At 44.0% G+C, this 23,881-nt stretch overlaps 1 protein-coding gene and 1 long non-coding RNA gene across 2 annotated transcripts; one reads left to right on the top strand and one right to left on the bottom strand.

Annotated features, from left to right (window-relative positions):
* Positions 1–3,833: 3,833 nt before the first annotated feature.
* On the bottom strand, positions 3,834–6,328 carry laf (labial associated factor). The gene is made up of 2 exons (XM_003736702.3): positions 6,220–6,328; positions 3,834–6,155 (listed from the first exon to the last, which is right to left on the bottom strand). The coding sequence occupies exons 1-2, from the start codon at positions 6,220–6,222 to the stop codon at positions 3,903–3,905; spliced, it is 2,256 nt and encodes a 751-aa protein (XP_003736750.3). The 5' UTR covers positions 6,223–6,328; the 3' UTR covers positions 3,834–3,902.
* LOC117184961 (uncharacterized) lies at positions 6,046–6,793 on the top strand. Its single transcript, XR_004470439.1, has 2 exons — positions 6,046–6,184; positions 6,390–6,793. It is a non-coding gene; the product is annotated as an uncharacterized lncRNA (long non-coding RNA).
* Positions 6,794–23,881: the final 17,088 nt, after the last annotated feature.

Below are 23,881 nucleotides of genomic sequence, written 5' to 3'. Positions count from 1 at the left end.
AGCTGAACGCGTTTATAAATTGACGACGGAAACGGCCGACGACTGCGGCGGCAGTTTGCCTCATAGACAAGGTAGGAGAATGGCACATAGACAGAGAGACAGAGAGAGAGCGAGGTGCTAGAGAGGGGTGAGGCAGGGGGAGGTGCAACACAGCCAACTGGGGAATTGCCTAGGCAAAGACCCGGCCCGGGAGAGTGACAGGGCCCCCGGACGTTTAAATTGAGCGAACACATGCCGCTCCGCTCACTGGCCATGCCCGCTGCAAAGTCTAATTTTCGGTTTTTGTTCCAAACTTAAATATGGTCTGACATTTAAATTACATAAATTAATTTATACTAGTTATGGTTTCTCTACAGCTATATATTTTATTAGTGGTTTGCTTTCATTATTGTGATTTTTTTGCTGTTGGTTTTTGTGGTTCAATTTGGCGGCTTTTGTGGTCAACTAATTTTCGCGGTTGTCATTTTTTAATTTAATTATTTTTACAGTTGTCGGGTAAACAGTTAGTAGTTACTAATGGGAATTAGAGTTTGCCATAAGGGAATTAATAAACAAAGTTTTTGACTTTGATAGTTTAGAACCAAGTGGAGTTCCCTATGGGTCCAAAATGGATGTATCTCATCCTTCTATTCCCATCTTAGAAATGCCATAAGGCGGCAATCAAAGCAATTCAAGAACACAAAAGACATCAATAATTTAATCCAAAAAGCCACGGAGCGGAACACCCAATTTGTTAAGCAAAAAATAAAAGTATTGGAACAGCTTGGACCAAGCCCAGACCAGACGCATTGGCACCATAACAATACATTAACGATAATGATAATGATAATTTTAACACTTGGCTAATAGTTTTTTAATCAAAAATTTAACGCCACACTCGAGTTACAATAGTTTTCTTTGGGTACACACCCAGCCAGCAGCCAGCCCCATCATCATCCTGGTGTATGGATCCATCCGTCCTATGACCACACGCATGTTGGGAGAAACCTTAATTACTTTTCAAAGTGCAGCCAAAGATGATAAATTGTTGGATGGGAAAGCCGAAGATCGGCGAAGCGAGCTGATCCCAGACTGACTGTCTGGAACGATCGCTGGGGCTTATTGAGTTACGATGTCAGTGGAAGATCATTAAAATTACAGGCAGTTCCAGCCAGAAACTGGGTTCCCAAGAAATCTCATGGGACAGAGGGACCAGCTGGCTGGCTGGCCGGCTGGCCGGCAGCATCAATCCCCCTCCCAGTCCCCATCAAAAGTTTTGTAATTTTTCAATATTCGCACACACAAAACGAAATTAGCTCGTTGGACGATCGGGATCGGGATCGGACTAGGGATTGGGATTGGGAATGGGACTGGGTTGGAGTTGGTATCGGAATCCCAGCGCATGCAAATTTCACAGGAATCAAAAAGCAGCACAACAACACGGCAAAAAGATGAAGAAAATAAATACAAATAATAATAAAAAGGCTTATCCCCAGCCTCAAAAGTCGTTGCGGCGTTGTGACTTATGGCTGAGCCCTGGCCAGACCTCGGACACAGATGCTTTCGTCTCGCTGGTGCACTGAGAGAAATTATTTGGTTGCCATTGTGGGTGATACAATTATGGTCATTAAATAGATAGAGCAGAATTTGTGTAACCTATATATTAAATTCTATAAGAATTGGAGAAAAAAGACTGACAATTTTGTCTCCCAAGTATTGATAATTACAGTTTTTTTTAGATCAATTATTTAGCTCCAATTTTCACATCAACGTTTTTTGCATTGAAGAAGGCATCTTTTATATATAAAACACGAATTTTATTGTTTTTTCTGTCAGATTTCTTTCAGTGTAGCTTTGCCTTGAGTATATGGTGTGTCTCGTTTCGTTTGGACCATGTGCAGACAGTTGTGAAATTATATTTGCGCATCGTCATGGCCATTGTGTAGCTGCAACAGGACTGCGGCTAAGACTGGAGCAGAGAGAGAGAGACTCTGCCCGGACTGGACTTGACTCAACTCTCGATTTGTCAGGGCAGACGAATAGCTTAACAGTTGGGCCCAAAAGAGTCGGAGCTTCGTCTGTGGCAGGTTGTTGCTGGGCTCCAAGTCGAGGGGTAGATCGAGCCGCGAGAACTATGGGAGCTAGCCGCGCATCATCGTCATCGTGCTATTCAAACAAATGATTTACAAAATGTTAAATGAATTATGCATTTTGCATATGAGCCCTGGCCGTATAGTGCAATTTTTCATATCCAATGGCCTCCAGACCCAGGATAACCAGGTAGAACCAAGGAGAACCAAGGAGAACCAAGGAGAACCAAGGAGAACCGGAGAGAACTAAAGGGGACCCAGAGGAGAACCTGTGCCAGGGAACATTTTCTTGGTGTTGGCTTTAATAAATTGGCGTGGGGTGCGCCTGGAGCAAATCTACCTCATCCACAACTTCTTGATGCTGTTGTCGCAGTCTTGTTTAGGCCATGTCCCGGCAGAATGTCCATGGCCATGTCATGGCATTGGGCGGCATGCGGTGACTTAAGCAAATATGGCCAATGGACAACGCGAATGGGGAAAAAAGGAAGGCGCATATAATCAAGTCATATAAATTGAGTGCATTTTTCATAATAAATGAAGGGAATTGTCTAAATTATGCCGTGTGCGCTCACCTGATGACCACAAGAGTCAAGTGGGCCTCATCGGGTATCCATGTGGGCAGTGCGTGTGGGAAATTGCTTAGATGGAAATTGGGAATCAGTTAGATTATCGCCGGCAACAGGTTGCGGAGAGAGTGCGATGGTTGGGCAGGGAATTTAACCGAAGAAGTGATCCCTTAGGCAATGTGTGGACTGAGTAGAGGTTGCTCTCAAAATATCTATCTAATCAGGAGCCAAAGTTCTATTCAAGAGATCACGTAGCCATTTCATTACCAAAAACGAAACTACCAGCTACCAAAAAAACGAAATGGAAAAGCTAATCGCCAGATTAGATTCTCTCGCTCCCCAAACCCAAGGAATTGTATCGTAAATTATAAACATATCCCGACGCACTTCATTATAAGAGAAAACTATGGAACGAATGCAAGCACACCACCACTCACTCAGTTTCGAGAGTATCTATGTACATATCGTACATATGCGGATCACATTAGGCAGGTGAGATATATTGATGTGCCTTAAAACAATATTTGCGTGCCTCCTCCTACCTCCACCACCGATTGCAGCCCAAAGATCTGTGTTTGGTTAGCAATTAAGTGCATCCCGAGTATGCAAGGCAGCATAATGGTACCTAGGCAATGGTACCGTCAGTGCTCGGTGCCGCCCGATTCCTGATCGATCATGTAAACAACTCCAGCATATTTAGTATGTGTAAAGAAAATAAATGGTCTACTCCCCATGAATAGGGGGGAGGAAAACGAGCAAATGGGGAGTGCACGACTAGACTAACAGTAGCCATGGGCTAATTATGCTCAGAGTCAGCTACCCTGCCCATGCCTCTGCCTCGTACTCTACACAGGTCTTGTCTCCCACTTGAGAGCTGCGCCCTTCAGCAAGATACTTGGCCTGCACTAAAGTTGATTTATGCACCTCTGCATAGGACCCCAGAAACGAACCAAGCAGACTGCCAGGCGGCTGCTCTACTGCTGAAAGTTTCAAGTAGTTTCCTCAACCAGATCCAGCCCCAGACCCAGCCCCAGACCCAGCCCCAGCCCCGGTGCAGACGCAGACCCAGCCCCAATGCAGACACAGGCACCTTGCAACCTCATTTCCCAGCCAACATTTGGAGCACTTAAATCATTCTGCCCGGAATTGTCTTGGCCATTGTTTGAACTGAAATCGTGTGCAGTGAACAAATTATGAGTTTTAGCCTTATTCGATGTCACGTAATTGTATTTGGTAAACATACAAAATATATATTGGCTATAACGATTCATTGAAAAATCTCTTTGAGAGAATGCAGCTGATGCTGGAACTTCTTGTTGAACTCCAATGTCTGAATCCCGCAAGAGATATCAAAATGTAATGGATCATCATCCTCATCTCCACTGGCCATCTCGTATTCCACTGTGATATGTTGATATCTTTGCAAAGAGGCACTCAGAATGCCCTCGGCTATCCTATATATACGGTTTTTCCCACGATGGTCCTCCTTCGGCTCTGAGCGTCGCTTGAACGCTACTGTGGGCTTACAGCTGATGATCGACTCTTGGTCATCTTTGGGAGTGCTTCTGGCACTGGTGCTCCTACTTTTACTTCTGGAGGTCAGAGCTGCAGCCAATAGCTTAGAAGTGATGTGATCCTCATCGTCGGAGATCGATAGTTCCAAGTAATCTGAACTCTCACCCATGACCAAAGGACAATTGAAATCTGCCAATTCTATCAGTGCCTCATCAGCATTGTATAAACTTACACCCAAGCCACTTCGGGACGTCTTCGGAACCTTCTGCTCATCATCGCTGGGATATTGTATCGCAATGGAAGCAATCGATTTGGTACTGAAACGATCCGTACTTTTCTCATTTTGACTGTCAACTGTCTCCGACATGGGGCGGAATCGCGCCGTCTTAATGTTAATGGGACTACTTCCACGATCTCGATATGTCTTGGGCACGCTTTCAAGGCGACGCTGACGACGATGATGATGATAATGATGATGACCTGTGCTGCCGCACAGATAATCTCTTCGTACGGAAGCTAGCGATATCGTTGATGTTGTGGAACTGTCGCTGTAGGTTCGATCTGTCATCTCTCTGTCACTGCTTTCCGCTTCCTCGATCTCCTCCTGATCAGTGAGTTGATCTCTCTGAGGGCTGATATTCTCGTTAATGTTTGTGAATTCTTGTGATTTTATTCTTGGTATTCCACGAGAAGAGTATTCACACCGGTCTTTGAGAGATCGAAACGAATATAATAGGCTTGGCTTGGCATTTAATTCTTTGAGGCTTCTTGTTGAGTTCGAGCTGCTAGCTAATTGCCTTGGTGAAAGCCTAGGCGATAGTTCTCCATTAGAGCTACAATGCGATTGCGCTTCACTTTCTCCACTCTGCCCTGAATCAAACTCTACCACATCGCTGGTTATCGATCGTCTAAATGAGCTCCTCACGCTATCTAGGGCATCCTTGTTTTCATACTCGTTTATGATCCTCAATTGCTCCTGAATGAGAGCATCGTAATCGAGCTCACCACTGGACTGATCATCGGAATCTTGGGATGTATTACCAGAAACGCTAGAGCATTCCGAATCGACAGTACTATTTGTAGCTGTAGTCTCCTCTTCCGGACCCGCTTGCTGCTCCTCATGTTCGGGATTATAAAAAGTTTCTAAAGAGGTGACGACCTTTGCTTTGATGCTGTCATAATTGAGCACATCTGTCGCTTGATCATCAGCTTCTTCAGGATTATGTGCCACATCGCTGAAGCACTCGGAACTCAAACTCCTGAATGTGGATGGCTCCGATTCTTCGTCCGTTCGATAGGACCTATATTCGGCATAGTGTGGAGATTTACTCAGATTGTAGGCACGACAGAGTTTGTCCGCCCTCTGTTGACGCGTTATGGACTCTTCGTAAATCTCGCTAAACACTTGACTGTAGCTCAAAGAATTGTCAGTGGATTGGTCGCTTGGACAAGCCGTTGTATCCTGATCACTCGAAGAGTCTATTTCTTCTTTGAGGATGCTGTCAGAGTAATCATTTGCCTGTTCAGAAGGCTGTTCGGAGGAGTAGCAAATATCTGGTCTAATTTGGGCCTCTGCCTTGTGATAGAAGTTCCTTTTGGAGGCCTTTTCCTTGAGCTCTCTGTCCGATGCATTGGTATTGTGGTCGATAGCAGCATCCTGAGCTTTTATGATTTGATTCACATACTCATCTGCTTTTTCCCAGCAGGCCATGACGATTTTCGGATCGATTGACGTCTTCTCTTTAGTAAATTTTGTGTTGTCAGAGTTTTTTTTTTTTGTATAGTGATCCTTTATGGAATATTCTTCGACTTCTTCGGTATACCCCTTATTGGAGTCCATTTTTTGTATATAGTGTATATTATCCTCTTTGCTATATTCGTCATCCTTGCCCTCCTTGGCGCGCGTCGTTTCAGTATGGAGCCTATCATCTTCATTGTGGGTAAAGATCTCCTTCAATCGTAGATTACTATGCCTGTACCCGTTCCCTTCCTTACCAGAACGGGGCTTTTGGTGTGAAGATACTTATGAATCAGGTGCGTACACATAGAATATTCCCTTCTTAACTTACCATTTTATAGACTATATGTCTGTTCGTGTAGCTGTATGTGAAATGTGTTTAGTTTCCCGACTTGACTTGACAATAATTACAAGATTTCCTGAGATTATCTAGCAATTCCCTAGCTCTAGATCTCTCTATTCCATCGATTTCATCACAATAATGACCTTTCCTTTCATCAGGCACATCAATTACGGCCAAACCGAAACTTGGCAGCCACAAGGGAGCCAAGAGCCGTGTGGACCACGAAACACCAAACTCAATTAGTCGAAAACGGAGGGGAAAATTTAAAGTAAAGTCGCCCCTCAATCACCACGCGGAGAACTCCACTTTGCCCACACACCACGAACCACGAACCGCCGAGCAACCGAAAAAGTGCAGTCAGAATGGGGCACGGACGCGGAGACGGAGGCGGAGACGGGCAGGGCTGGGCTGGGGGCGTTTTGGGGGCACTGCAACTGTGCCTCAACTGCGGCCCCATTAGTGTCACTTAGCAGCTAATTATGCTGCGCCTGTGAATTACTTTTTAATTTGTTGCTCTGCGCCCCGTACCAAAACAAAAATAAACGCCAGCCAAGAACTTCAAGTGACCGAGCCATGGCCAGAAGGGTGCCGGGGGCCGAGAGCCGAGAGCCGAGAACGGGCCACAAACATAAACTCAAGTGGCAAATATTTCCACCGGAGTTTTGGCAGCCAGCTTGGCTGCTCCCTCTATTCTGCAACTCCATCTCCAGGTCCATTTCTGGTCGGTTCTGGGCTCCCTTTGGGTCGCTCCCTCCGGTCTGTCTGTTTGGCGCGTGCTGTGGGCGTTCTCTTTCATTTGTGTGCTGCCCAAGGGCCCAAGACCTTAGACTCTGGATTTCTGGGAGCTCTGGCTCCCAATCTGTGGAAGCCTGGTGGCAAAATGGGCGTGTGTAGATGTAGAAATTATGTTGTTGGTCCAGGGCAATCCAAAGTAAAGACTAAAAGGGGAAGATGAAACAAAGCTTTAGGGGAAATGTCTGTGTATGAAGGTAGTTACGTGATCGCAAGAACTGAAGGGCTTAAGGGACTGAAATGCGGAAGATACGAGTCCTCCTCTAGATCATGACAAATATTTTACTTCCACAAACATTTCGTAACAAGGAACACTTTCTAGAGCAACTCGTAGCTCTCTGCAGAGGTACGCACGTCCATTGCCTACCTCCTCTCCTACGAGGCATTGCCGCTTGTTTACCTTTTGATGTTCACGCCTCTGGTGGCACACTTCAAGTCGCTATTGCCATGTTCCAAGTGTTAATTAGACAAAACTAATTAAACATTTTACGCACACACGCTCCGTTTAGGGACAGGAACAAGGAGGTAAGGAGGGAGGAGGCGCAGGAGCAGGAGCAGGCGAAGACAACGGCGCCATATCATCAGTGCCAAAGTCGCCTCAATCAATGATGCCTTGACTGAAGGAGGGAATGGGGATCGGACAGGGACCAAGGATGGAGGCTCGTACCAAGAGTGCAGGCCAAAAGCGGCAAAGACACATTTATTAAAGTCGCTCAGAGGGCATAAATCGTTGAATGACATGCGACAAACGTCCGAGTTACATTCTGTGCGGTGCGATTGATACGACAATCGGAGGACGGATCGTCGATGGACGATCACCGATCGCCGATCGCCGACCGCCGATCACCGATCGGTGCTTGCCTGGATGGATGATGATGATGGGTAATTAAAAATTGATCACGTTTAACAAACTGCTACCGAAACAATATATCACAAATGATCCGTAGGAGCAGGAGCAGGAGCAAGAGCAGGAGCAGAAGGAGGAGGACTTGACAAAGTCACAAAACTTGAGCAGCTCGATCGATTTGATTCGATTCGATTCGGTTATATGGACATATCGATCTGGTTGAACTGCCACATTAAGTCAAAGCTCTGGTTACATTTCATCTCGGAGAGTTCCCTCACCTCCTTACAGTTCTTCTTTGCTTTCAGTTTTTTGTGTTTATTGTTGATCAGTCCATCAATAATTCATTTTGGTTGAGTGATCTATTCAGCAAAGGAGCCAATCCATCCGACCATCCACCGATCGATCGATCGTTCGTTTCTTCCATCGATCGCGAGAAAAAAGATATTCCGCTTGTCAGCCAGGGGCAGAGGCAGGGGCAGTGGCAGGCACAGGGGCCGGTACCGGGGCCCGTCCTGGCACAAGTGTTTCTTTTTGTTCCTCAGCATTTTGAAAGCAAAATTGTGCCATAAATATAATAAATACATATTGGAAGAGGAGTCAGAGGGGAGCCAGAACAATGGAACCGCTGAGGTTCCGCTCATTATTAGCTAAGAATTGAAGGACCCTTCAGCATGGGTGTTGGTTTTTTCATACAAAACTGTATGGAACTTTTGATTGAACACCGCCGCCGGACAAGACATACTCCAGAATGTTATTGATGAATGCCAGCAATGCGGTAGGGCGATGGATCACATATCACTGTGGAAGGAATCCGAAAACCAGACTCCGCTCTGGAGGCCGTCCCATAACCCCCTTCGGAGACTTGGGCAAACTTTAACCCTTTGAGAGATTTGCGCCGAGGTGTTGGATAAAACATAAAGTTCGTGTGAATGCCGACACGTTGTGACAATTGTTTGACAACAGCAACAATAAGGGAACAAGCGACAAGCGCAGACATGGAGAACTATGAAAAGGTCGTCAAGAGACAACCGCATGACTCGCCCACAATCATCGATAGCATTTTTGTTGTTTAAACGTGCCACGAGTCGCCCGCGAACATTCAAAATATGCAAATGCCACAACCAGACAGGGGAACGAACGGGCAGGGCATGAGTCCAGGCACAGCCACAGCCACAGGCACAGGCACAGGCACTGGGACAGAAACCAAAACCAAACCAAACCAATCCTATCCAAGCCAATCCAATCGTCCTATGCCATCATCTGGCCTGACTTCGTCGCTAGTTTCGTCGGTTTGGTTGTGTGTAGAGGACTCTTTGTGTATTTCTCTTGCTTCTCTGAGTTCTGCGAATTTTCTCGAGCAACAAAAATTATATTAACACAAAATTAAATCCGTCTAATCATATTGACAAGCGGGACAAATCTTGGCAGACTGACGGGCAGACAGTTCTGGCCCAAAAATTGCTAAGCGAATATTCGTCATCATGGAAAGAAAGGGTATAAGTATGTACATCATTTTCAGGGGCTATTAAGGTCTGGCCAACTCGATGAATGAAAGAAGGAATGTTCCCTTTCTGTTTATTGACTAGGATAGAGAACCTAGACTAGATTGTGAGAACCTTATACGTCACCTATAATTTACTCCCTCTAAGTGCTTCCACACTGGAAGCACCCCCAACTGGAGCATACCCTACCCCACTTCCATTGCCACTTACAACTCTGTCGCGCCGCTTCCCCGCTCGATCTCCCTCCGTGGCTAACCCTGCTTTTGGATCTTGTTCGTCCAGCGTTGTGGTTCTTGTTGTTCGGGACTGGAACAACACCAAGAGCATATTGATATCGTGCATATTGATCTTGTTGGGCGATAAGTCTGCGCTCAAATACCTATATATATATAAATATTTTCGTCGCTGGGCTTAAGCTTCCACTTCCATGGAAGTTGATCGCATAAAATCCGCAGAGGGAGAGGGTAAAAAACAAAGACTCCAGCTTTGTATTGGCATTAGAGCTTCGGTCTTCGGAGTTGGCCAGTAGTTGGATTGGATGCTTTTTTGCTTTTTGTTTTGCTTGGGCTTGTGCTTGGCCTTTTTGCAGTTGAACTCAGGGCCAGAGCCAGACCAGGACGAGAACTGAGGACAGAGGATAGAGGACCGAGAACTAAGGCACATGTGCCCCAGACATTCTCACACGACCAGCTGTGGAATGGCGATTGGGGGTACGGGAGAACCTGGAACTGGGACTCGATTGCGGTCTCAGTCTCTCTTCCTAGACCGCAACTATAAATTTTATAAACAGTTTGGCTTTTGCTCTGCCATTGGGTTTTGCCTTTGGCTTTGGCTTTGGCACTGGAGTTGCCTTTTTGGCTGAAGGTCTTTGCAATTCTTCGAATTAATATTCGTGTGATTTTTTATCGTTATTTGATTTCGGCCAAACGTATTGGCCATATGAGTCAAAGATCTCTCCATAATTATTGCCATTGCAGTGCCAGTGAAAGGTATAGAAGGCCTTTCTCAAAAGACGAAAAGAATCCCATCATTTCTGCTAATGGTAGAGAGATAGTTGGAGATAAGTGATACTTGAGCAGAGCTAGTAAAGATCTCCCTTCTTTAATTTCCCTCCAAAAGAGCTTTTACTACAGGTAAAGAGTACAAATCAAGTCATTTCCTATCCCGTATCTATCCCTGGAACGACTGGCAACCGGCACCCAAGTAATCCTTTCGACATTCCTCCTAAGTACTTGCTGCAAGCTCTTCAACCCATTAACCCCCATAAAGATTGCCGCAAACATGTGTCAGGCAATTGCCATAAATGTCCGAGAAATTAACATGAGCTGAAAGTGTAAGCGCAATCCCTCCGAGTCGCCCCAAAAATAGTCATTACGTGGCTGAGCCTCAACTTTAACCTTTTTAATGGCAGGCCGCTTCATAAAAGTCCCCCCTCCCCACACATACAAAGCATACCATACCCCCTTGGTAAATTAGCCAAAGTCATAAATGGGGCAACATAAAATGCTGGGCGACTGGAGAAGATCTCCCTGTAATTATGCAAAACATTTCAATATGTGCAGATGGATTGGACGTGGTGGGGCGTTTGCAGAAATTAACTTATTAATTCAGCAAGTTGGGAATTTCAATTTGGTCGATTGGAGGGCCTTTTTATGGTTCTGCAACGTTTTAGTTATTAATTTCATTCGCAAACGAAGACCTCGCGAACACACGGCGTATGTGGAATGTATCTCCCTCTCTTATTCTCTAATGAGAGACAGGGTCGTATGGAGGGAGAGGCGGGGGCAGGGGTGACCACAAACAGCAGCTCGTAATTTAATATTTCATGGCGCCAGCAGCACTATAAAAAAGGCAGCAGCAACCTCAAGACCAGCTCCAAAATGAAATGACTTAAGCTGCACCATTCATTATGACAACACGACGTGGCTGGAGGACCCCGGACCCTGGACCTCAGGCCCAGACCAGGACCAGGACCCGGTTCCAGTCGCAGTCGCAGTCGCAGACAGGCTGTAGAGCAGTGCGCGGGGGGGTCACACACATTCCCTGGCTTTTTGCAGATTTGCTGCTGCTTCATCTTCATCATCTTTCGGTTATCTTCGCAGGTCCCCGTTCACGTTCCCGTCCTCCTCCTGCACCTCACCTCCAGAGCTCGCTCACACAGTAAAAAAATGTCTGCGCCAAACACAAATTTTGTGTTGAGATTGCGATCATTTCACTGATATGGCATCCCCCGCCTGGACTCCAGCCCGCTCTCTGGTATAGCCTCTACAGTATTTCGCATTCAGGCGTGTGCGCAGGCGCAATCCTCGAATCGATTCACTCTCTGCAGCATCTCTCTCCCCTTCCCATCGACAAGGTGGAACAACGCGTGACGCAAAAATACCAAACATACAACATTTGACTGTTTTCTGTATGGTTGTTGCTGCTGTTGTTCTGGTTCCCTCCTTCATGTCACTGCAATGCACTGCGAGAAATTATCAGGTAATCGGTTATGGGCACAGGGAATGCTCTGATAAATAAATACCTCATAGATTTCAAAATGTATTAGCTATATAGGTATATATTTCTAATATGAATCGATCAAAAATCGATAAATTATCGAAAGTTATTAATTTAAATATTAAGTATTGGCATTTTTGATCATAGATTGATTTTGCGGGCTTACAAATAATTTACGTGATTACTTCGATTCTTCTACGTAGTCTCAGGGAGATGGACAGTGAAAGCTTGTAGTATCTTCCACCTCAACTCATTTCAATCTATTCTCAGTGCCAACAATTAGCAAACAAAAGAAGACAGAAGATGAGATTTCCACTACTCCTGAGCCAAGCAGCAGCCCCCCATTGCATTATGTTGAATGAATGATATTTTATGCTTTACTCGCAGATCTGTGGGTTTTTCGTTGATTGTTTTCGTATTTTTACTCCTTCGAACCGCTTCGCCCGCTGCCCATAAACGTACTCGTAATGTGTACAAAATTGTGAACATGTGGGAACTTTTTTCGCGTTTCAGTTTCAGTTTGAGTTTTGAGTTTGGTCTGAGTTTGAGTTTGAGTTTGGGTGCTTTTATTTTGATTTTATTTCATATGCTGGTTGGTTGGCTCGACGGTTGTTTGCTTGGATGGTGGTGGCTGGCCACGGCTGCATTGGACAACATCGATGACTGCGATTGCGCCTCCGACTCGGTCTCTCCTCCGTCTCCGAACCCTATCCCCATAGCCACCTCCATCTGGGTCTGAGTCCGAGTCTGAGTCTCAGCTTTTTGGTGTTGTTATGTCGTACTCATTTCGTTTTTGATTTATGCAGCGTACCCTTTCTAAATAATAAATAAAATATGAAATATGTCGTATTTCTCTCCGTTTTTCTCCCCATTTTTTGCAACTCGAAGAAGAACAGATCTTGGGTTTCACTTGGCTTTATTCCTCACCTGAAATGACTCTGGAGCAGGACCAGAGCGACCGAGAGCCAGGGGACCAGGTTTCGTTTGAGCCGAATCTGGTGTCGTTTTGTTAAGTGTCCATCAAAATCATTTTTGTGTCTCCACAAAGCTCAAAATGTATACATCAAATGCTGAGAGTTCTGCTTCTCTTTTTTTTCCGGTTGGCTCATAAATTATATTTTTGCCAGTCTGATTGTGGGATACTTTTTTGGGTGCGTTTTTGTGTGTTTGATTTTGAAGAAATTGAAAGTTTTACTCCGACAGCGGGCGGGAGACTGACAAGTGGGCTTGGGGCCTCAGGATTCCAATTTTTTCTTTGTATTCATGTCCATCTTTGGCCATACTCGTACGGTGGGTCCGGCGCTAGTTGGCTGTCAAATTAGTTTGGTTTCACGGTGACCGATGGGAATGGGGTTGAGTCATGCTGAGTGTGTGTAGGATGTAGGTCCTTACGAAACGAAGGGTAGTAATGTGAAGAATTTGTACACATGTGTGGACTGAGGAATTTTAGGGCGATAAATGATATGGGCAATAAGAATTGTTATAGATTTCGTAAAAGGAATGGGAATGTTCCAAGAAATCGCTTGTCATTAATTAATGAGTTTAGATAGCTTTATTCTATTTCGTTCCCCTTGCTTAGGATCTGAAGTAAAGATACTTCCTTTATTAACCCCCTTCCACTTACTGAATATCCCATAATTCTTCTCAAAAATCTGTTGAGGACTGTACTCTTGTTTCACTTCCACTGTTTCAACCAGCAATTACCGTTGCATAAGTCAACAGATTCAGATTTTTATTTGATATATCCTCCATTTAAGTTGTAAAAAAGTGAACGGCAGCCGGATGAGCATAAAAATAGGCCTTTAAATAAATAGACTAAACCGGATTTGCAACAAACCCACTCCCATGCGCACACGTACACCTCCGCATCCTCATCCTCATCCGCATCCGTATCCGTATCCTTTCATATGACGCATTTACTACAAGGCACATCAACACCACCAGCAACAACAGCTACAACAACAGACTGCAAGTGAAGTTTCCTTATTTGAAGACCCACCATTATCCTTTCACACGCAGTCCTTAGCCACCATCCGAGGGGAGGACGCTACGTGGCCGCCGCTCTCTCTTGCTGTCTCTTGCTCGGAAAAAGTCAATTAAAAAAGTTAAATAAATCATAAACTTGGCAGATGATTTGATTGCGGCACAGGATCCGTTGCCGTTGCCGTTGCCGATGCCGTTGCCCTTGCCTCACCCGGCCAATGGGCCACAATGTGTCTATGCGTCTATACTCAGAGTCGCTTCGGTTCGAAGGGTAGCTGGAATGCGCCCTCTGTTTTTTTGTGTGTTAGAGGCTTTCATCCTTCGGAGGGGAAGTACGAGTGCGAGTACGATTCCTCCTTCGGGTGTTTACTTTGCTGCGGTTTTCTTTTTGCGAGGCTTAGCTTCCGGATGATGATGATGGGTGGATGGGTGGCTGGGTGGATGGGCGGATGGGCGGACATCCGACGTCGCCTCGTCCCCCAGTTGACTTTCGGGCAATCATAACTGTAACTGTAACTGTAAAGGTTCCTTCGCTTTTGGGTTTCCCTCCTCTCTGAAGGAAAATTTATGAAGTGTGGCGTGTGCAAGGAAGACTCCGGACACGTGTACGGTAGTCCTGCATTTGAGTTCTGGGCGTGCTTTGGGGATTTCCATTATTAAACATTTTTCGTACCGTTTTTCGGCGACTGCAAGTGATTTGCTTTGATTTTCTTGTCTGGCATTTATCATTTCTCTCATTCTCTGTCGCTCTCTTTGGCAGTAAATGAATTTTAATCAAATATTCAAGTATTTTGCATAATTTATGATTTTCATGGATACTTGTCGCATTTTTCAAATTTCCTTGTTCCTTATGTTCCTAAATGTATGTATGTATGATATTATTCTTGGCAGACTTCTTAAAGTTGTCCGCACCCGCATCCGTTTCCGCAGTCTCCATAGAATTGGTAGCCAAAAAAATGCTTCAACGAAATTTATTATATGGGAAGTGCTCGAATGGAAGACATCTTGTAGATTGCAGTGAAAGATGTCTTCTTTCTAAATAGTTCTTAAGATAATGGATTATTTTGTATTAATCAAGCCATAATAAAACCCTATTTTACTAAACTAAAATCCATCCCTTACCGACTGATCTGTGACTAAACATCACCCATATTCCATTTACAAAAGAATTCTTTATAGGTTCATTAGTAGATTCAGTTCCAATTATTATCAGAAATAATATAGGATAAAGAGTTTCATGGATAATATTCAAGTACCGCGTGTGAGGAACAAAACTTATCCATTTATTTCCCAAATTATCTTCACGGCTTCGCCTGGTACTGTTTCTGCTCCGTCCTCCTGCTCCGGCCTCCTCTCCTTCTGGCATCCACTGCGAACTCCACTGCGCCAATACGTTTCCGTTTTCCTGTCTGCCCTGACATTTGCAGCATGTTGCTTGTCATTATCCTTGGCTCCTTTCGGCTTCCTCAATTTCTTTTCCATTTTTTCTTCTTCTGGGGGTCTGTACACTTTTCGGGGACCTTACGAAATGATTTAATGACAACGAATGAAAAATTTATGGTGCGTGAAGTTTCTTCTCGCTCAAGGGTCGCCGGAGAAAGATTGGCAACGACATCTCGACATGATTAGCTGACGGAGATTTTCTTTTTGCAACCCTCGTTTAAATAAATACATATATAGAATATTTTGAATGCAGAGTGGGCGAAGGGGAGTTCGCGTTGGACAGATAGGTTGTCCTGTCAATGTCATAACTATGTGGGCGTTCCCCATTTTCCTTTGTCTGGCGAGTCCATAATTATGCTGTCATTGCCAACATGTCCTCGATTAACCCTCCAGCTTTAGGGCTGATGCGGGTTGCAGGTTGGGAAACTTGGATCAAATTACCAAAGTTGCGATTGCGGTTTCGCATTAAAGTAGAAATATTGAGAAGCGCAGAGAAGGGTCAAGGTTTAAAGGTAATTTGAGAAGTTACTGAACAGACGAGTAAAAGAGCAGGGCAGAGGTTGTAAGGGAGCTTATAGAAAGAATAATTATCAATCATTTCCTAAAGAAAATATACATTTGAATAAATGAGGCCTAGTAGTCAAGAGATAATCCAGCTATTGGTCTTCCCATAATAGTCCTGTTCTATACGGCCTTCTTAAAGTTTTCTCTTCCCCGTTTTCCTTTCCTTTCATTTCCAAGCCATTGAAGACGTCACAGCCACTGGCTGAGGCCATTAAAATTTCAATAGGTCCCCCGTCCTTATGGCCATAGAGTTTATTCTTCTTCTGGGATACCGACCAATCGTTTGCCATCTTGTCTCTTGTCATTATTGGACAATTCATGCGCATTGCGTAAACATCCGTTAAAACTTTATTTTATGCCCGCCATTTTACGAACGTTTTGGTGTAAATACATTTCCGCCAGCAGTTCAAAAGCGGACAAGAGACAACGGTCCTCTGACCAGGACAAGCACCAGCACCAGCACCGGACAGGGGACACTCCAGTAGCCAGAGCCGAACCACTAGTGGGCATGGGGACCAGGAACAGGGGCAGAATCCGGCTCAGGAAGCGCAAAAAATGGCGACGCCAGAAGAGAAAAGGCAACAGAGATAAACGGCTCGCCGGTAGAGAGAGGGAGTGAGAGAGCGAGAAAAAGAGGGAGTAAGGCATAAATTATGCACTGCAAAATAAACGACGAGGCACATAATAAAAATCGGCAAAAAATTGTGTACGCAATCAAAAGCATGAAATGGCAAAGAAAATATGAACAAAGCAAGAACAAGTCGAATGCGGAATGCTCTTTGGGGGTTACAGCCTCCATACATAGCCCTGAAAATACTTACCTATAAAGTTCTGCGAAGTATGTTTCAGTCTATAACAATCGAAAAAGGAAATAAGGACCTCGTTTAATAGTACACAGTTTCATCGTTTTTAATTTTTTCCTTTCAATTCTTTAAACTTTCCATTCAGAGAGAGTACCACAAAATGAACAAAGTGGAAAAAAATCTTTACAAAAAGTCCTTTTTGCTGCCACACAAGAAAGCAATTTAAGGAAACCCTGGCAGAGAGTGAGCGAGATGTGAGAACAGCAGCCTGAACTGACAGGGGCCAACAAAAATAAAGAGAAAAGAAAAGCTGACAATTTTAATGAAAAATCTTTTACATTGCAAAGACAAGAAATGAGTATGGTATGTACTCGTATATTTTTGTGACAAGCATGTGACCCAATTATGTGCAATCATGGCGACAAGTTAGAGGAATCATAACATTCAGTGGGGATCTGGATCACAAAAGGCGAAATGTCAGCGGCACAAGACACGAGACGTTGTTCCTCCCAGCAACAATTTCAATTTCAATGCGGCTGACAGCGCCAGTCCGTTCAGGAGATCCCTCCCCCACCGGCCCCACGTTTTGTGTAGTACAAATCAGCCAGCGAAGACAACGCAGATGCTGATGATGATAAGGATGATGACGACAATCAGCGGCAAACAAACAAGTTAATGTCCGCTCAAAGGAGAGTCGCTGGCTTCAGTTGGAGTGGTAGGTGGAGATGGAGAGAAATTTGCTGGGCATTGTGTGTGTCCTAGAAAGGCTTTTGTCCTAACAAGTGGCCACAATTGAATAAATGAATGCGCAAACGAGTGGGACGATGACAATGCTCCGAGTGAATGGCAGCGTACCATCGTCGGAGCAGTGGAACAGTGGGCATGGGTCAGGTGAATGCTCATTATGCTCTACTCTCCGTCCCTTTCTAGCTCTCTCTCTCTATCTCTCTCTGGTGTATTGTTTTGCGTGGCTGCAATTTGCGCTCTTTGTCTGCACTTTGGGGGCTATGCAAATAATTGCTTTATGCTCTTGTTCTTGGTCCTGTTCCTGGTTCATGGTTCCTGGTTTCTGGTCTGGTATGTCCTGTCCTGTCCTGCAGCTATTATAGGCAGTCCCCCTCTGCCAGACAGCATCGAGGACTCTCAACATGACTTAATGAGCTTTCATTGCAGTGGCCAGAGTTTGAGTTTTGGCCACAAACTAAGTTAAGTGGATTTCTGTGGTTGCCCAAAAACATAATTGAACATCAATTGCGTCATTTGTTTAATGTCCAGGCGAACAAACCCAAAGCCTAGATTAGAGGGAGGCGTGCATGCGGTGGACTTGTGTGCTGCCAACTTGTGCGATATTTTGGTTGCTTTACCGCCAACTGCCAGGGCTGGCCACTTGTCTGATATATCGTATTGCTAGCTAATCAAAAGCATGCCAGATAGTGATGACCCCACTTAATAGTCTTAGCCAGTCCTCCCCCTATGTATACCCCATATATACCCCATAGATCCCTATATATGCACTCCCCCAATGAAGTGTTCGATAAGCGGGAAAATCTCCCACGTTCCACTAAGGAACCCAACGAAACCAAATCAACAATTACACAGCGAATTAAGTTAAGGCCCGAGACGGGTCAACCCAGAAAACTCTGAATACTGCTCCCAACTCTCTCATTAGGCATTCAAAGAGCGTCGCACAAAAGTCATTGATAAAACCCTTACCCTGAAACCGAATCGGCTTGGCCGCGGAGAGGGAGAGCCCGAGTTTCGAAACAAAACAATTTACGTATAAATTAATTTACTTTCATTAATTAGTTGGGGCATTAGACGATCTGCTCTGCTCTGCTCTGCTCTGGGGTGACAGTGTGGAAAATTGAAATGTAAAAGTTTTCGTTTTCGTTGTTTCGTTTGTTCATTTCGGGCCAAAGAGAAATTTGCATAGCAATTCAGCAATCATCCCAGAGTTACGGGAGGAAAAGAAAGATTGTTTTCTATTTTGCATGGCAAATTGAAAGGTTCACTAGAAAATGAAACTCTTTTGCCGGAATTTCTGTGTCAGGGCTGGAGAAATGCGATATCAAAAGTGAGTCTGAATAAAGTGAAATATAAAGAAAGTTCGTGATGAAATTTTACCCCCAAAAAGCCAGAATCTTAAGGAAAGATCGAAATATCTATGATTGGTGTATTGGTGAATTGAAGAAGAAATTAAATCAAATTCTTTTGGAGCCATGAAATCCTTTTTTCTTACCATCCCGATGAGTATCTCTAGTTTTATTTCATCAACTTTAGATTCCGCCTTTGATGATTCGAGAAATGCAATCCCAAGTTTACAATCAAACAAGATCTGTCACGCCTTCTCCGAGACCCTCTATAGGCCGACGTCAACTAACCCATTAAGATTTTTGATGTGTGTAAACTATAAAAATCTTGTTTGCTTATACGAGTATTCAAAGCGGATGGAGACTATTGTTCGATCCAGAACCGAAGCGCATGCGCCATAGAGACAGAGGGAAAACGTTTAAAATACACATAAATTAAATGGGAAAAGAAAATGTAGAAAAGGCAGAGCCAGGAAAACTCATAAGGGAGATGCACTAAAAAATCCGTAGGTGTTGCCATTGTCACAGTCTGCCCGCCATTGGAGGTAGACCCAAACCCAAACCCAAACCCAAACCCAAACCCGAACCCAGAGCAATATTGGAGATCCAATAAAAGTCAGTCAAACGTTCGATCGAATTTATAATTTCATTAAAGTTTCGTTAAAATGGCGCCACTCGACGCGATAGATATAAAAATGTTTATGCATCCGATGCTTAAGAGAAAGATTATAATAATTGCACTCTAGCCGAATCCTGCTCTCAATTAGAGGCAATTTCTGGGCTATAAAAGGTTATATAAATTATAGAAAATTGCCGACAAACTTTTGCAAATTTCCGCTGTCGTTAAATGTTCCTGTTTAATGTTCGCGATGAAAGTAATTGATTTTTTTGTGGCTCAATTTATGGGTGTGTTTAATGGCTAGACATCAAAATATTTGCACAACCATTAAAAGAGAGGAAGAGGTTTTTATGGTTGGAATACATATGTATATTCTAGAAGAACATTTTAATCTTAAGTATATATCTTTCCTTTTTCCTATTTGCAGAGCTGGATGTCGAATACCTCACTTGTTCATTCCATACTATCACATATCCCTGCATTTTATACCCCCTTTATTGACTCTTTATCCGAAAACCAATGCGCCAAAATCCACACAAAGTTTATCTTTCATTAATGCTACTATTTCATAATTTTAAATTGGTCGCGAGTGGACTGGAGTGGTTCGGACGGAGAGAACAGAGACAGAACTGAGGGTCGATTCCAATGCTACAAAGAAAACAAATTTATAACCCAACAACAACTACAACGGAGGCTGAGACAGAGACTGAGAGACACAGAAAATCGTGTAAGAGAAATGAAAAGTTGAAAACCTATAAAATTTAAAATTGATTGTTCAATTAATCTTCACAAAACTTGACAACAACGGACGATGTGTTTTGGATATGGGGTTTTTTTTTTTTGGGTAGAGCAGAACAGAATCAACGATAGTCCCAGGAGTTTCAAAGATTTGCTTAGTTAGCAAAATTAAGATATTGAAATCCAGGGGGCACTCCTCATCGATCTCAAAGACGTTTTGGGGAGCATTGCAAATAGAGGATTTAATCAAATGTTCTCCCATAATGCTAACTCCCCCTCGAAAGCTCTTAAGCCTCGACAAAAAGCCATAGTTATAAACACCATAATCAATATATACGACACAATGGCTGCACAGACTGAGAGTCCCCTCCAATGACAAAGGGCTTAAGAAGACAAGTTACATAAAACCAGTTACATAAAAGAACCCAAAAAGGGGAAGACCGAGAGAAGCCCATAAAGACAGACCCCTTTGCACCTCTCGGCCCCAGACAATGCAATAATATTTTTCATAATTTTCTGTTCAGTTTCTCAGTCTTTCTTCTTTTTTTTTTGTGTCTGTGTTGGTTGTTAACCTACAGTCAATTAATGTCCCATAATTTCCAACTTCATATATGGACAGAGGCGACCGGCGAAGGACGGATCGAACGATCTTCGAGAGCTGCAACGGTACCTAGACTCGACTTTCTCAACTTGTCATAAGATTTCTGTATTTTTTGTCTGTTTTTTAATTGCTAATAGGTATTTTGATCGTTCTGGATGGAGGGGCAGGGCAGGGAACGAGGGCTCAGTCTGGTTAATCAATATGAAAATGCCGCCAGAGCGGAGCGCGTCAAATGAAAACCGATCCCGATATCGATCCCGAATGGCGATGGGGATCCTTGGCGTTCATTTAACGATCGATATGGAAGCAGTCTTCGTCTTGTGCCCCTTCCTCTGAGCCCCATCCGAGCCTGCTCCAATCGTCAGCTAATTTCCATGTCTGAGTTTTGGTTCCATCTGTCGCCCGGCCGATTCGATTGGAGCCCCTTCTTCTGGGCTTCGTTTACGGCTGCCTCTTTCGGCATCATTAACATTTTCGAGATTTAATCATCAAACATGGCGCAGCATCGGCTCTGCAGCTCACCTTAGTTCGGCGCTGTCCGTTTGGATCGGTTGGTGGTAATGATGGCATGTTCTGTCTCTTGTTTAGTTGCTTGTCGTACATGCGCTTTTATCGGCATTTAAAATATATCTATAAACAGTTCGAGGAGCAGCGATCATGGTAGATGCAGAGGCAGCTACTCGATAGGCATGGATAGCTATGGGATTCCATCAGTTTGAGGCGCCACAGTGGAGGGAAGCCACCGAATTGCTCAGATCAGCTCGGTGGCTTACCAAATAGGAAGGTAATCGGATATATCCTGGTCATAAATGTCTACGAGATTAGAGTATTCCATTAAAGTGGTGGATGTCGTAATTATTAAAGATGAGTCTTCTTTGGGTTAGAAGAATGGATACTTTAATGGCTAAATATACGATCTAATTGATGATCAAATTGCAGAGCCTGAGTAAGAGATCACATACAGAGTGGATTATTGCTGTTCCAGTCTGTCAGCCATTGCTTTAATGGAAAGCCCTCTACGGAATGTTGTATCCCAGAAATTCCCTTTAAGAAAGCTGAATTTTCCTTTTCATTCCAACTCCTACTCCCCCTCCGAAACCCCTCCCCACACTTTAGTCAGAGGAATACAGCATTTTCATTGATTTCAATTTGCCTGCGTTGCGACGCCATATTTCAATTTCTGACCGACGCACAATTTACAAGCCATAGCATGTGTCTCCAACGGCCCCCCACCCCCCGTCCGTACCCCATGCTCACTCGTACCCCATATATCTCTGTCTCCCTTCTGCCATATAGCTCTGTCTCTTTCGTGTGTGTGCAGACAGCGGCAGCAGGAGCAGGAGCAGGACAGTGGACAGACAGCTTAATTGATGAACAAAGGCGTTTGGGCCAAAAGTTGTGCGTTTGTTTAAGAGATAGCAGAGAGCCATGTCTGGGCCCTGGACAGAGAGTCTTTTTGCAGAGTCCGACCGAAGTTGAGGACTTGCAGAAGTCGTACAAAATATTTAACACCCGCTGAGCGTATTTATGGGAGAATGAACCTGTGTGTCCTACTCCTTCTCATCATCAGCAGCGTCCCCGTCGTCGTGGTCTTAGTCGTCGTCGTCGTCGTCATTCCCATCCACATCCACATCGTCATCGTCCATGACTCCACCATTTTGTCTTAGACGGGGCCAATGTATGTACAAGTGAGTGTGTTGGCTGACAGGAGCGCAATAAAGGATGTTGAGGGGGATCTTGCGATTGGTTTTAAGGGAATGATGTTGGAATACATTGGTACTTTTACCTACACTTCAAAATGATATTTTATTTATACCAAATTTATATTCTTTAAAATATCACATATGCCGTATAGAAAAACCTTTCCTTGTAATTACTGTAGTCATATTATATTGTAGTTCCTGTCCTCTAATACAACGATATTTAATTCTTTCGCCTTAACAAACTGGGACCGCTCCTGTCCTGCCACATCCTCGAAGAAGCTCCTCTATCTCTCTCTCCCTTTACAACCTTACAATCGTTTTCTCTTTCTCATACATATGGCAGATTTGCAATTCCAATTGGCGCGACGTCTTCGCTTCGTCTAGGTCTTGCTCCTTCCACTGATGATTAGTTGTCGTCTCTGTGTCTATCCCACTCTCCCCTGCTCTGTCCCTCTCACTCACATCTCCCTTTCTCTTTCGCTGGAGCTGTGGAGCTTTCTATGGCTTTGGCCTGGGCCACGTTTAACCTTCTTTTTATTGCACACACGATGCAATTATTTGTTTTATTAACTGTTGAACATGTTTTCTGCGCACATCGCGCCATGTTTTCCCACTGATATATAAGTCGCTTCCAAATTGTAAATTGCAAATTTTATTAATTTCTATCCATGGGAAACTTGTTCCCTCCTCGATCGCGGCGCTCCGTGTGGGCTTTATTCAGTTTGGCGCTTCGTTCGATTTGGGTTGGGTTCTGGTCGATGCGATGCGGTGCGGTGGAGTTCGATTTAATTAAATTATATCTATGGCCATTATTGAATGTACAATTAACCTTTTAAGGTATTTTTGCTGGGCTGGGCACTGGAACACGGGAATTGGTAGACTCTGTTAATTTAGGAAATGTCATTGGGTGGATTGGGACACATAAAGGTCCTATCACAACATTTTAAATTCATAAATTACTTAAAAGCTATACAAATTTCCAATCTACCTGGAAGCTCACATATTTCTTTAGTTAATACCTAACATTAGCACAGAATTAACATAAATACAGTACGAGAATGTATGTACATATGTATATATTTTTTTGCCAAGAAGGTTATATAAGGCGTTGGCGTTCATAAGAGTCAACTACATGAATCCCCCCTTAAAAGATTAATCAGTTAAGCAAACATAATAAAAGGCTAAGCGGCATTTTACGACACTTTGATAAATATCGAATCAAAATAATGCGTCAAAATAATTAATCACGATTAAACAGGGTGGAGTCAGAGGCGAGTGACGGGGGGCTGAGGCTTAGCCCTCTGCTAATGATCGATAAGTGAGGGTCGGTAGGCAGCAAAGAGTAGAGAACAAGTGTTTTCCATCACACGCCATTCCCAAATTAGTGGAAAACAATGAGAAAAGCGAACCCCTCGCTGAAAAGCTCACACCCCACCATCATGACTCTAACACTTTGCAGAGGCAAA

This window comes from Drosophila pseudoobscura, chromosome 2 (assembly GCF_009870125.1).
Source record: "Drosophila pseudoobscura strain MV-25-SWS-2005 chromosome 2, UCI_Dpse_MV25, whole genome shotgun sequence".
In the NCBI taxonomy this organism is placed as follows: domain Eukaryota; kingdom Metazoa; phylum Arthropoda; class Insecta; order Diptera; family Drosophilidae; genus Drosophila; species Drosophila pseudoobscura.
This window is presented reverse-complemented; position numbering and strand designations above follow the sequence as displayed.